We start from the raw sequence: 15,687 nt of genomic DNA, 5'->3' as shown, positions 1-15,687 counted from the left end.
AATTTCTATTTTATTAATGTTTGGATTGAATTTTTGAATTTTAAATGCTTAAATTGATGATGTTTCAATTTTCAATTGAGGATATGTTGATTTTTTTATCAGATTATTATTATTTTTTATTAGTCATTTAAGGTTCAAAGCCTATAAACTGGTCTGGTCCAGCCCACAGTCTTTAAAGAATTGGCTGGGCCAGCAATATTATGTTCCATTTTCTGAATGGGCTAGCCTGACTCGACTCATTAAATTGTAGATTTTTATAAATTGAGTCGATTTGACAGTATTAAATGTTATTATGAAAATTGATAAAATATATAATAATTAATAAAATATAAATATTTTTATTAAATTATAATAAATTTATGTGACATCGTCGTTGCAACAGATATTTTTTATACCGTACAAGACCGGATCTTGCAGAAATTGTGATGCTGGTTTTGACCGTGTAATGTCGTAGTTGGCAGCGTAGGACCACCGACCGAGCTTTTTCTCGTAATTGCCCTATTAGCAAGGCCAATCACGTCATTTCACTAAGATGCGTAAGGCCCGGGGAACAGTGCTCCCCAGCGCGGCACAGCCGTCATGACCACAGAAAGGCGGAGCGCGGGCGGTCAGCCTTTAACTCCTAGCGCCACGTGGCAGGGGAGGCTCGCCTCGCCGACTTCGGTGTCTCCGCCCTCCTCCATGAAAACGATCGGAGAGCCGGAGAAGCCCTAATTTCCTCAATTTCGAAACCATATTTCCCCTCCGAGACCGCAGCATTAGTCCTCCGATCGAAATGGCGGGGGTTTCGAATCTTGGGGTGGCGTACGGATGCGAGCCGAGGTGGGTGGTTGTTGGTGGAGGAAAGGGGATGGGGATCGCCGCTGCTGCCTCTAGCGATCGAAGCGTGATTCGTCGCATTTTGAGGCCTTCGAAGGTTCGATCTGATTTCGCAGTTGCTTACTTTTTTTTTGATACAATCCTCCGGTCTTCGCTTATGTTCAAAGAGAAAAGAACAAATTTTCTTTGTGTTTTGGGAAGAGGAGATCGATTGGAGGTTGGTAAACTTTTATCTCGGAATGGGCTTCGAATTTTAGTATAAAGTTGGTGCCTTTTCTTTTCCTTCTAATTTACATTGAAGAATGCTTTGCAAAATCTGCTGGTTATGAACGTCAATGATCCTAGGTTTAAATGCAATACTGCAGTTAAGGTCATACTAATGAGCGTGCTCATGATTTAGCAGTCGTGTGAATTTGTTAACTAATAAGTTTCTATATATATATATATATATATATATATATATATGGAATCTTGATGAAATAGCAAAAATTTTCTTCCAAAATTTTTGAATAGCAGCTTTTGGTGAGAGGGGAATTTAGGTTATTTCACAGCTTAATCGACTGGTTTGGTAGAAGCCAATTCAGTCCACGTGTGCTTATAGAGCTTTGTAGCTCAACTGCAGCTCCAATAATCAATAATATGAGCCAAACTTGATCGGAGGAAGATGTTATCTTAACCTATAACTTAGGTGGTAGTTGGGTTGAAACAAGCTTTAGTCTATCTTAATTAGTAATGGCTGTAAGCAGCACATAATGCTGAGGATATTTACCAAAATTCCTGTTTTCCCTAACTATTGCAAGTTTGCATGTCGTTGCGGAACTTCAACAACTTAGGCTTTGATGTGGAATAAACTTGCTTGCGTGCATTTATGTCCAGTATGTATGCACACTATAAACGACTGCTGATCTTTTCTAGTTCTGCAATACTCTTGGCTAGGTCCACCTGGAAGGACTAATGCTAAATTGCAAAACCCATATGGAAAGCAGGTGATGTGAAGAGCCTTTAAGAGGATTACTATGAGACTAAAATGCATACAGAACATTAAACTACGGTCAACTAGCCGGTTGTTCTAATATGAACTTGCAATTTTTGTCTACACAAGATGGATCAAGTTGAGTCTAGCCAAGATGCATGTTTGAAGTGTGATGCAGCATATTTGGTCATTTGGTTCAGTAACCAGTAATATTAAGCTATTAATTCTGGTCGAATATCTTCTATAGACATCATATATGGCTTGAAAAAGCAGGAGACACTGGCTCTTTCTAGATTGTATCATGAGAGATAGAATTGGAATTATTGATAAGCTTGTTCTGTTATATGATGAAATTTGGCCTGTTTCAGCCTAAGTCCAGAACTGACCTTACTTTTGGATTGGTTGAGTAAAAATGAAGCATTTCAGTTTCAAGCAAAAAGTTCAGCCCATTACTCACATTATGATAACATAATGGAGCAAGGTAGATTTTTCAGTGATAGTTTTCTTTTTTAGAAAAAGTTTTTGGTGCAGCACTATAATGCTATTAATACTTTATTTAGAACTTGCATCTTGTTTATCCTTAGCTTGATTTCCTTTACTAAGGTTTTTGCAACACATTCTGAAAACTCATCATGGCATTTTGGTGCTTTTCCTATATGATTGTTCTTTGATGTGGAGGATTCACATATTTGTGCGCTTCAATCATTCTTGCATTCATTACTCTCAATTGAACATGTGTTGCTACAAAATTGGACTGGTGTTCTGACTTGTTTCCAAGTGGAACTCTGCAGTATTTGAGGAGGATGATTTTTGGGGAGAAATTCTGGATACGCTGCACTGGCTGGGTTTACCTGAACCTTTACAAGTTCAAAGTTTATGATTAGTATAAAAGAATGTAGACAAATCATTCTTCTACTATCAACTACAACTGAGATGTGGCTGAGGTTGTAGTCTTGTTTTATAGGTGCATGTTTAGTGTACACCTGAAATCCACTCATATGATAACTTCAGAAATAATTACTAAACTTGTTTAGGGATGCAAATGGATCAGATTATTAGTGGAGATGAGTTGGATGGTCTGTGACCATGAGGTCCATGACAACTTAATCCTGACATTTTTTTTTTTTGAATAAAAACGTATACTTAATTTTAATAATGAAGAATAGCACATCTGTGCCATGACAATTTGCCTGTTTACACCTGTGTTGAAGGTGCAGCAGCATCCCCCCTTTCAGATTTTGTCTTTGGACCTTTTGAAAGAATAAGTAAATTATGATATTTCTGTCTTGGAAAGGTAAAATCTATCATGCTAATGCAACTTTGACATTCCAGTTATACCTGCAAGTAAATTCTCAGTAGTTCAATTATACCTGCAAGTAAGTGCTCGGTCAGTGATCAGAGTGGTCCTTTCAGTGTAATGGATCCAATATTCTTGCACATAATAATCTGGCGTGATTGCTTGTGTTGAATTTTTTAATGTTAGGCACTCTCTTCTTTCTGAAAACGGGGGTGATTTTAATTATGGCAGTTGCCTTTTCCTCCATTTATTATTGAAACCTGTTATAAGGAATTCTGTTCTGCTTATGTTCATGTCTATGGTTGGTTTTAGGCTGAGCCACACTATGTTGGTCGATTATTTGCAAACAGTTCCAGGATAAAACCTCTGGAATCCCGCCGAAGCTCTTGCACTCATACGGCTTTACTAGACCAGAAAATTGTTCAGCATCCAGATGTCGCCAAATCTAGTGGAGTGCTGGTAATTTGTAACTTTATTGTCAGACATACCAAGGATGAAATAACTTGGATAATAAGTGCTAAAAGATTAAAATATGCAGATATTAGTTTGAGTTTTAGAACAGTTGACTGAAAGATTATATACAGTGATGCCTATTCAAAAATTTGTAGTTTTGATGTGTCTTAGTTCAGCTAAATTAACTTTAGCTTTTATCTTTTGCAGGCTTATGATCTGGTTCAAGGAAGCCTTGTAAGTTCAATATCAATTCCTCCTCCCATCACCTTTTTGGTTGCTTTTTGACTTCATGAGTAATTGAATTTTTTGCAAATGTTATTTATTTGTCATATTATTTAGATATAATAATTCAGCTGTTTCTATTCCATTGGTAATTGACAACTTTCACTTGTAGTTGTAATTAGTAGAGATCGAAGTTAGATTAATGTGACATCTATGACCTGTCAAGTTTTCTGCAAATTCAGAACATATTATATAAGCGGGTAATTTAATGCCAGTGATTTTTAATGTTTTTCTTTTAGCCTTCTTTTCTGCATTATCTAACTATTTTTTTAATCAGAATAAGATTTCTGTAGAAGAAATGCTTAATATTTTTTTGGAATCTATTGGAAAAAGGGTATGTTCATGCTATTCCATCGTTCGCAATAAATTTTTCTCTTGCAAAGAGGTAGGTGCTAGAAGACAGTATAAGTAGACTGATATGTAGGATGCTTTTGGAAAAACACTGCTTCGAGATATTTCAAGAAATTGTTGACGAACAGCTGGGTCATTCCATCATCTTTCTTTAACATGGTGGAAACCTCATCATTCAAATGGTCAGTGGATGCATATGGCATCTAAATTTGATGAAATGATTGTTTGTTTAGACTCTAAAATTCTTATCATGTTTATTATGTCGATTCAGTTGCTGAATCTACATGTCACTTGTAGATTCAGGCTAGATGTAAGAGCAGAGTGTGCCTTGTGGGAATTTCATCCTAGATGGATCATCATATAGCTAGAGAGTAATTACTTGCATATGCCATAGCATTCAGCGAAGATGATGGCCATATAATCACCACCATCTTCCATTTGTATTTGATTAAAGCTTAATGGGTCTATTATATATTAAACCTCTGGCCAAGCAGAATCTGTGGGGTCTATATAAATTTCAAATACTCATATTCTCTAATTTTATTTGGAGCAGGTCGAGTGGAATTCTTTTATGGACAAGTCAGTACCTGATCCCCCTACTGCTGTTCTCCTGCATGGAATTCTTGGTGGGAGGAAGAATTGGGGTAAGTAATTGCTTATACTTTTAATGCACCGACTTTTCCTTAATGCTGTAGCTCCTGATATTATAATTATATCATGCTTGCATAAATTTAGAACCTTCATTCAATCTTACTTGTTAGATATTCTTGGATAAATTTCCACGTTTAATTAGGAAGATCAGGCTTTCACTGAATTATATAGTTCAAACTTCAAAGCAATGAACAAATATGGTTACTCAGCAAAGATTGGTACTGCTTTGTGGTTGAGGTCTTTTCCTATTCATGTTGTTAGTATTGAAAGCTTCTGCTGCATGTTCTAATGCATTTATGCATGATTTCATTAGAATGAGCAGATTTCGGAACCTAACATGTGCAAATGGCCCTACTTAACAGAACAGATCTATCTATTCATTGAAGAAATGCTGTTTCTTTTTGAATCTAATATTTGGCCCAAGTATCCAACCCAGCTATTCTGAGTTACTTAGGCTTAGTCAGTTCGTGTATTTGTAAATATTGGCTGTCATGCTACTGATTTGTATTTTGTTCAATGTTTGCATTAGTCTTTGCACCAGGTGATTGGCTTGGTAATGGGGATGCATTTCCCTATTTAAACATCTTCAATCTAGCAACTTATTTCTTCCTTTTTTTTTTTCAACTCTTCACCCTTAATGGAAAAGCAAAATGCCAATGCCTTCTGCTATCAGATTTTAAGCAATTATGTGCAGACTTTTACCTTTTTTCAATTTTAAAGGATTGTCCTGCTTGCTATATCCTGTTTGCCAGCCATTCATTTTGGTATTTTAGGTGGAGGTTCTTATGGCATGCTCCTTGTTATCTTTATGTATCTTTCTAACATTAGCAGGGCTGCATGTTTTTAATACATCAAACTCTTCCACTGCACGGTGGGTTGGCAATGGTTAATGAAAAATGCTGGTTCTTTAAAATTTAATCCACCCTTGCAATGGCATATTACTTATTAATATATCTAGTTCCCTTGTTTATAAGAAGTCATACTAATTTCATTGATTTACAAACAGTTAATGCATGAGCCTCCAAATTTTGGTTATAGACCATCTGCTGGAACTAATACGTTTTCTCACTTTTATCAATTGGGAATGTTCTGACATGGCTATTATACATATGTTAAACATCATTATTGAATATCTTCAGGTACTTACATAAACACAAATGTAGTTGTGGTTCTAATTTATGTCCATTTATATATTTTTAAAATTTCTTCTACATGCATGTCGATGATGGCTCAAATTTTTCAGGATCTTTTGCAAGGAGATTGGCTCAAGAATTTCCCATGTGGCAGGTATTTTACCTACTACCTAAGGAGACCTCTGTCATTTATCATTTTTTGTCACACCTCTTTCTTTCCATTTCTGCACATCTTTGTCTCTACTTGCCTTGAAAACTGCTTTGGGTAATTGTTATTTCTCCTATCTATGCATTTTATGTTCCTTTCCAGCCCTATAACTGCTCCTTCCAGTTCTTGAATTATGGGAGACCCATGTGTCACCAGTCACAGAGTTGCATTTGGTGGTAGTGAAGCATGGACAAAGCAGTTTTGTAGGATAGCACTTCTCTACCACCTAATGCTTATTTGTCTTTTCATGTTGGGTTGTGCTTTTTCTTGAGCGACATACATATATTTTTGTTCATCGTTGGTCCCACATTAAAAATTTGGATATTACTGTGCTATACTTGTCCACCAATTTGGTTGTCTATATGGCTAGTGCAGTTTCTTTTGGTTGATTTGCGTTGTCATGGTGATTCGGCATCAATTAAGAAGCATGGACCGCATACTGTTGCTTCAGCTGCTCTTGATGTTCTAAAGCTTGTGCGTATTCTTGATCTTCACTTGTAAATGTTTCGGGTGCAGTTTATACTTCTCTTATCTAATGCTTCAGAATGACATATTTAATACATAATTTTGAAGTGGCAAAATTTATGAGAACCCTCTTGATCTTTACCTGTAAAGGTTTGGCATGCAGTCAACACTCCCATTATCTAATTCTTCGGATAACATATTTAGTTTTCAATTATGAGATGACAAACTTTATGAGAATCCACCTAGGAATTCCTTTGCATATTAATGAAGGCACATACTTGAGACCCTATTCAGAGATATTAATATTGAATGAATTATTTAGTCAGTTCAAGTTGCGAACATATGCTTTTATGTATTTGGCTTGAGATCTTAGTCTATTTGTCTGAATTAAAATCGATTGATCAGGTTATGTACAAGGACAAAGAATCATAGTGAGAATGAGATGGATAATTAGATAAATGCACAGAAAATCATGAACATGAAAAATGATGTCAATGTTGTATAATGTATTATATTATAATGGAAAAAGCTTTCTTTGTCTCCCAAGTCAACCCTTTATGTCACCTACAAACTTGAGAAAATAATCAAAACTATGTCTTCTTCTATGCTTTCAGGATGCTAGTTATTTTTGCCTTTCTTCAGCATATCTAATAATGTATTAGACATACTAATGACCATGATATGAACAAATAAAGACCTGGTTTCTAATATTTAGATGATAATTAACAATAATTTAAAACACTTTACACTTAAAATTGCCTATTTTGATCCAACCTGTGGCCATAAATGTTAATGCTTGGCAATACAAATTGATGGGGCAGGGTTATTGATCATGGTTTTGGTAGTGATATATGATGAACTCAAACACTTTGTCTACGAAATTGGCTCGGAAACAACATTGCTGCATAATGCAACTTATTTTCTAATGTCTATAACAAGTTTAATCGCCATTATTCTTGGTATTTTATGATTTTAAAAGACATTGGAGGTTGTTATCTCATTCTTTTTTTGTTATTACAGTGGATTTAACTGACATATCTTGCCTGAAACAGGTGGCACAACTCAGAGTAACCCCTCGAGTCTTAGTTGGTCATAGTTTTGGTGGCAAAGGTACTTTCATTTGCAAGTTCTATGGAAAAATAAGATTATTTTGCGCTAAATCATTCTGTTGTGCATTTGTAACATATGCTTCTCAGTTGCCTTAAGCATGGTGGAACAAGCTGCAAAACCTCTTGCTCGACCTGTCAGGGTAAGAGCAAAATTTGACGTGCATGACCCTATATATTTGGTTCTATGCTTTGTTAGTTGACTCGATATTTTAAACATTGTTATTTAATAATGCTTTCATTTTTGAAGGTCTGGGTTCTTGATGCTACTCCTGGGAAAGTTCGCCCAGTGGAGATGGTGAAGATCATCCTGGTGAACTGATTTCTTTTCTAAGTAGCATGCCACAAAAGGTAAGGTTTTTCCCAGTAAATTGGTTCTATTTATTATCCATAATGGATAAAACGTATTGCTCTTTCTGCATAATCTAAATTTAGAGTGCTGAGTGACACAGATTTATCATTTCTTGTTCACAAATATATTGAGTTTTTACTTGACAAGGCAAACATAAAGTGTCAGGTTGGCTATGTAGGACATCATGATATTCTTACTTGAATTAATTTTTTTTTTTAAAAAAAACTGCTTGGCAACCACATACTGGTGGGTTGAATATACTTTGATTACCAGTCACCCATATGATAAAGCTTCCTGTCAAATTATGAACTTTGAGTGCTTTTATTTATTGAGAAAATGGTTGTGGCTATTTCTTCATTATAAACCTACCCTCAGTCGTTGGTGATGTTTAATGTATCATATGACATTTAATAGAGAAACATTCTTGATCCATTCAATTATACAGTTACAGGAGCATGTCGTAAGATGTAGGACCTGTTTGATGAGAACCTCCCTTGCAGGTGGAAGTCTTTTCTCTTTTTCTTCCTTCCTTTTTTCTTGCAGGACAGTTTTTTTTTTTTTCTTTCTTTCCTTTTTTTTTTTTTTTGGGAGGGGGGGGGGGGGGGGTCGGGAGGTGTTACTGGATTCCATTTGAAGTGTAGAGTTGTAATATCCCAAAAATCTTATGGGATCTATGGCTTTGTATCATCCCTCAAATTCTTCCTTAAGTTGACAACTGGTGCAATGCCCACTATATAAAGGATTCAGTAATGTCTAAACGATAACTATGTTTAAGTCTATGTTTCCTAAGTTTATCTTCTCTTTCCTTTCTCCATCCCACCATTCATTGCTTTATCAAGTTCGTACAAATTCACTAACATTATATTACTGTTCAGTGAAGCAACTGGTTGCTTCTGGTCTTGAATTGAAGTTTGATTTCACAGCTGCTCTCGAATTGAAGCCTTGAGTTTGTGGCAGGTTTCCTCAAAGCATGAAGTGGTGAATGCTCTAGTTCGAGAAGGATTTTCTACAGATGTAGCAAGGGTATACTTTCAATATGAATATTGACTGTTTTTAGAAATTCTCATAATCAGACATGATATTGTGCATAATTCTCATAATCAGACATGATATTGTGCATCCTACCAGTTATAGCAGTTATAACAGTTCAGCTTGGTTGAATTTTGGGAAAAGACTAAAAGAAAGAGGAAAAATAGGTCCAAGTTCTTGCTCTGCAGGCTAATTAAATTGCTCCTTTTTTACATATCTCAGTGGGTGGCAACAAATCTCCGGCCAGTTAGTCAGCCTGGTCCATCTCATCACCAGGCTTCTCTTGGATTTTTGACCTCAAGGGGATTGCTGAGATGTACAAGTCATATGAAGAAACAATTCTCTGGTGATACCCTTTGAGCAGCATGATGTTTAAATTAAAATTATTGGAAAAGTTATCTGCATTTAAAATTCTGACCATTGTTTTAACATGTGCAGGGAAACTGTGGAGAATGTGCCCCGGGGGGTTCATGTGAATTTCTTGAAAGCTGAAAGAAGTTTGCACAGATGGGCTCTTGAAGATCTTCAAAGGATTCATGCTGCAGAGGAGTTGGCTGCAGATGAGGGTGCTGGAGTTGAGATGCATGTACTTGAAGATGCTGGACACTGGGTATGCTACCTACCTTGCTTTGTGGCATTTTGCTTCTGATACAGCTAGACCCAATAGGCTTTGTGGGTGTAATGTCCATTGTTCCAACCCTCTGCTCCTCCTGGGGGCGAGTGGCCATGCAATGAAGAACACTGGGGTTGCAAATTGGCAAAAAAAAACATACTCCTTTAACCTTTCAGCTTTGGGCAGCTCATTTTGGTAAACTCCTTTTCCTCTGTGAAAAGCTGATATTTGCCTGTAGTTAAATCAGCCAAAAAAAAAATCTCGGTTTCAGCTTTGGGCTGATCTTTTGGCAAACTGAGTTTTTTCTCTGTGAAAAGCTGATATATGCCTGTAGCTCATCTACATTCTATATTTTATGGGCTGACCTGCTTCAATCTTCTTATCTATGTTGTTTTATCCCCGCTAAGATATAGGAAACTATTCTTCTTCTTCTTCTAAGAATGGTTTGGAACTCAGCTTCATGTTATTATCTTATCTTAGGCATGGCAATTGTGAGGTAGCTCCAAAAAGGCATCTCATTCTCTAGTTTTGCCTCTCAGGTGCATGCAGATAACCCGGACGGTCTCTTTCGGATTCTTTCATCGTCCTTCCAGCTACTGAGACCCAGTAACTGATATGTGCTATTTGGGCTCAGACATACACGCTGCAATATGGAGGCCATGCCACTTGACAGAAAAGTAGAATAGGAAGTACACTGCAAAGTTTTTTCCCAAAAGCACAAGTTAATTCATTGGTCCATTTAACCATGTATGATTGATTTTCTGCCCTTTTTTCTGCCGATTTATAATCTATTCAATTATATCTGATGGCATCTCTCTTCTAATGATATGTTCTGCTAATGTGAAATAGAGTGCCTGTTATGATTGTTCTCTTCAGTGCTGTTGTCTTGGAGGGGCTCTTGTTTGTTTCTTCTCCTTTCTCCTTTTCTTTTCTTCACTTGCTAATGTCATAGTTTAAAGGAATATTTAAAGTAGTGCTTATTTTAGATATTCCATTGTTTTTTAGAATCCTGATTTTGAAACTTAATATTGGAACATGGTCCAAGCACCATGGACAAGTTTACTTGAAAATTATTTTTTCAGATTTTTTTTTTTTTGCCCTTTGCTATTGTGATGGGTGATGTATCCTAAATTCCTACAGAGTTGCTAATGGGAATCCAACTAGATATAGTGCTTGTAGTTATTGATGAGGTTAACTATTTTTCTGTCCTTTTTTTTTTCTTTTTTAGGCACCCACTGAGAATATCCCCTTTTGCTTCCAAGTTCCAAAAGGGCAATAATAATACATTAGAATGTATTAAATATTGTACAAGCCAAAGGCCTAACAAATATTGGCGAGACTCAATTAATGCGAACACCTCACCTACTTTTTATGAGATGTTTCCATAACTAAGAATGGTCAATATTTGTAATAAACGTTATGGACTGGCATGATTCACTTGATGAGGGTAAGAAATGATAGTATACAAACCACCATCCCACAAAATTAGTATATTTTCCACCCATAAAAGGTACCACATTGAGCCCCAAAAAAGACCAACATTGATGAGGCCTAAACAACTGGGGCCTAAACAACATTGATTAGGTCAACATTATGAGAGTTTCTATTTGAACATATCCAATGTAGAAGTACATGTTAGGTGCAACCAAATAGAAGCTCAATTACCAAAATACTATACCAACTTAAAGATGTTCCACCAAATGTCCAAAAATTGTTTCCATTTTATACTAATGATAATACCAATTACGGAGCCTTAAAATACTGAGGAGGCATAAATAATAAACTAGTCCTAAAATTGTTTCCATTTTATACTAATGATATTACGAATTAGGGAACCTTAAAATACTGATGGGCATAAATAATAGAGTACTCATTTTCTAATATAAGAGGTTTCTATATTTGAGACTAACCAGTATTTATGAAGGTTTTATTCATAGTTAGTATAGGTTTATTTGATGAAAGCTTTAGTATGAAAAACATCAATGAAATATGGATATGTCACCAAAGATAATAATTTAGTTTAAGATTGCATCAACCATTGAGCCTAAAATATTGATAAGATATAAATAATAAAAAATTTCTCATTATTTCAATATGAGAAGTTTCTATATTTGTACCTAATCATATCTAATAAAGCCCCAGCATGGTTGATATTTTTCAGCAGCATGGTGGTACATCTACTTCCTCTTTTAATTATTATTATTATTATTATTTTTAATTTTTAAACAAGATTGTCGACCTCTATCCAATTAAAATAATATATCTAAAAATATGGATATGCCACCAAAGATAATACTTTGATTTATATGGACATCAACCATAAAAACTAAAAATATTGGTGAGATATAAATAATAAAAAATTCGAAAAATTTCTATATTTGTGTAAAGCCCAAGCATGATTGACAAGTTTGGACCAACTACTTCATCTTCTGATCAAATTTCTATTTTGATAAAAGACCACCAAAACCTTATGTTGGACATAAGAGATGCCGTCAAAACCTAAACTATGTTCATCATAATTTACACTATGAAAACATGCGCATCATACATGCAATGTCTTCAACACATCATAAAAGAGATACAAACTAAGCCGATAGCGAAGACGGCAAGGACAACAAAGAAATAAGTCTTGGAAGATGGGAAAGCTTGGACAAAGGGCGTAGGTCTGAATTTGTGTTATCCGTCAAAGAATATATTGGCGCTTTTCTTAGGCAACGGTCGGCAAACTCCCCTCCTTAACCATCGGCAACCGCCCTTATAAGTTTTTTTTTATTTTATTCTTGTGTGTCGGATTCTACTTGAAATGGCCCAAATTGGGGAAGTGAACATGAATTCATTTGTAATTAAAGGCATCAGACTGGGTTAACCCACAGCCAAGTTGAGGGCGATTGGAGTTTGGAGGTTGGGTAGAACCATGGTAAGGTCTCGTTTAGTTCTCGAGGAGAGGTGGGAGAAAAATGTGGTCAATGAAAAAAACAGAGAAAGACTTCATGTTTGGTTAGAGTTTTCAAAAAGAAAGGATGGAAAAGCGATAATTTTATGTATTTAATGGGAAAAAAAAATTCATGAGGATGGACAAAAGTCTAATTCTCACGGGTTGAAAGTTGATTTTTTAAAAAAAATATTTTTAAATATTTAAATAAAATGTGAGAAATTTTTTTTTTATTAAAGATATAATAGATATTTTACATAATTTTTCTAAACATAAGTCATTCTAAAATGTGTCATTTTTTTATGGTCAACTGAATATGCAAAAATTATTTTTTCAAGTATCAACTTAAAAAAAAAATTATTTCAGTGAAAAAAAATATTCTCACGAACCAAATAAGCCCTTAATGGTCTTATAATAGTTTTGGCAAACTTATGTCGTAGGATGAAGTTTAAAATTATACTAATTATATCTTCTAAATTTTTGTATTAGACGTTCCAAGATTCTGTTTTCAGTCAAATAGTATTTATTTTCAATATATATATATTTTTTTTGGGTAAAGAATATACACTTCAAAAAGGATCAACTCAGTCAAGGAAGTTTTGATTATTTATGAATTTTATATTTTGGTCATGAATTATTTTCATCTAAATGAAAAATATTGGTGAATTGTAAGCAAATGATGGTATGAGTTGGTTGTCAACTGGAAGAAGAAAGTTAAATCCATTGAATGGATCATGCCAGTGTGGGTGACATGGTTATTGACTTCAAGTATGTGGATGTGGAAGTGCGGCTGCCGACATATCGATAAACCATCAAAAGTTCAAAAGAAAAAAGGATGGTCAATTTAGCATGTGATCCTGATCGCAGTCTTAATCCCGTGGACGGTGGACACCTTCGAGGACGAACCATGACTTTGAAAATTTTCATATTTTGTGACCATGCAACGACAAGTGACGTGACCCGAGGTGAAACGCTTGGAATGTGCCACGGCGCCTGGCCAAAGCTGTGGGCGCTCTCCCCCAGAAAATAAATTAGTGGGCAGAATCATTCTATTATATATATCTTGATCATTTAATAAAAAATATTATATTATTTTTTAATTAAAAAATATTATTATTTAAATTTGGTTGAAAAATTTAAATAAAAAAATTTTATAGTTAACTAGGACTTTTCAATTGATAATTTTTAATATTTTAATAAAAAATATTTTTTAAATAATGTGATGTTTTTTATTGAATAATATAAGAGATATACATTACAAAATAGTTCTAACCAATAATCTCTTATCATCTTGAGATAAATTTTTTGTGTTAAATAGATTTTGAAATTCAAAGATTTTATCTTCAAGCAGATTTTTTTTTTTTGATGGTAAAGCATTTTTTCTAACAAAGACCAACAGATGCATTTTGAAAATAGAATTATACTTTTTTTTTTCCAAAAAAACTATATATTAATAAACATTGTGTGAGTAAATTCATAGAACTTCGTATGTTAACTGGAAGTTTAATTACTTAATGGGTTAAACAACGGAAAGTGAAGATATGCTAATTTGTAAAATTTTATAAATTTTTTTATGGTGCAATGTGGGACATTGTGGTGGTTTGACATATGTGAGATTTGTCAATAAATTACTAGCACATTAAATTTTTCTTGGTAAGTTTACCCTCTTGCTACCTAGTATTTTTTTCTAAATTTTTGGGCTCTGATGTTGTCAAAATTATTAAAAAAAAAAAAAATGGTGGAGTGCAACCCTAAAGAAAAGATGACTCCATTTTGTTAGCTGGCAAGATATTAAAAATTTTTTCTTCATTATAAAATCTTCCAAAAATATCTCCAGGTACATCCTTGTACTTGAAAATATATTTTAATTATATATATTTGCACACATAAAACGATAAGTTATTGCACATTTTTGGACCAGTCAGGGTGCCAATTACCTTCCAAAGGGATTAGAGAAGTACGAATATTGGTATAAAAAAAATTTCTAGTAGAATCCAAGTGTGGACACATTAGATATATGTACAGTCAAACCTCTCTGTGAATAAACGAAGTCAAGATTGAAAAGCCTAAATATATAATAATTATTAATGTCACAATCCGCTATCCATGTCACTATAGAATTTTGAAGTGGCATGCATTAGTTTGAGCCCCTACATGGGGACTAGTTTGGTGTTTAACATTATTCTAGCGTACCAGTTGGGTTAGTTTGGTTTGAGTTTCAGAGGAAAAGTAAATGAAAATTGAAAGGCAGGAAGAGAGTAAACAAATAGTTACTTATTACGACTAAAATTGATCCCAATCCATAAACACGCCTTACATGAATCAGATATAAAATTTATCTAGAAACTATATATCAATGGTGATGTGAAATTTTTTTATTCTCGAATGCCCCCATCTCGAAATACCTTTTCTAAAATTATTTTCAAAATACCTTTATTAAACCTTCTCGATATGCCTATCCCAAAATTTTCTTTAACCGAAATTGGCTCGGATTCTGATTAAATGATCCCAAAAAGATTTATTTTTATGTGCAACTTATATATTAGGAGGTAGATTTTTGTAATTTCATTATTTCATGCCTTGTGTAGGTGGTCTTCACGGGTCGTGATATCCATTTTTATATTACATATATGATTTTTTTAATTAAATTATATATATATTTTAAAATTAGAGATAAATTATGTTTACATTTAATAATTTAAAAAATCTATATTTACCCTCTAAAATTTACTTTTATAGTTTTATTCAATATTTTAATTCATATCTTAATAGGACATTTGTCAAACCATCAATTTTAAATGACATACAAATGTTATATTTAAAAAAAAATAAAAATGATCAAAATAACTTTAAGTGATATAACAACACAAAAGGAAATATGTATATCCTTTCTTCCATTCAAGAGAAATTTTGATTTTTCATATTAAATAAATGATTTCATGAGCACCATTAGTTTAATGGAATGTAAGTATATGTTTTACAAATAATTTGATGTATATATATATATATGTGTGTGTGTGTGA

At 34.2% G+C, this 15,687-nt stretch overlaps 1 protein-coding gene across 1 annotated transcript; it reads left to right on the top strand.

Annotated features, from left to right (window-relative positions):
- Nucleotides 1-617: 617 nt before the first annotated feature.
- LOC105036346 (uncharacterized) lies at nucleotides 618-10,558 on the top strand. The gene is given in 15 exon segments (XM_073255353.1): nucleotides 618-916; nucleotides 3,402-3,548; nucleotides 3,750-3,776; nucleotides 4,729-4,819; nucleotides 6,070-6,113; nucleotides 6,543-6,641; nucleotides 7,685-7,742; nucleotides 7,829-7,881; nucleotides 7,989-8,025; nucleotides 8,028-8,089; nucleotides 9,048-9,113; nucleotides 9,342-9,384; nucleotides 9,387-9,465; nucleotides 9,558-9,729; nucleotides 10,272-10,558. Coding segments are annotated over 15 exon segments (1,194 nt in total). The 5' UTR covers nucleotides 618-775; the 3' UTR covers nucleotides 10,347-10,558.
- The last annotated feature ends 5,129 nt before the right edge of the window (nucleotides 10,559-15,687 follow it).

Source organism: Elaeis guineensis, chromosome 1, assembly GCF_000442705.2.
Source record: "Elaeis guineensis isolate ETL-2024a chromosome 1, EG11, whole genome shotgun sequence".
NCBI classification, from domain to species: domain Eukaryota; kingdom Viridiplantae; phylum Streptophyta; class Magnoliopsida; order Arecales; family Arecaceae; genus Elaeis; species Elaeis guineensis.
Note: the sequence above shows the minus strand (reverse complement) of the source record. Positions and strands in the feature narration are given on the sequence as shown.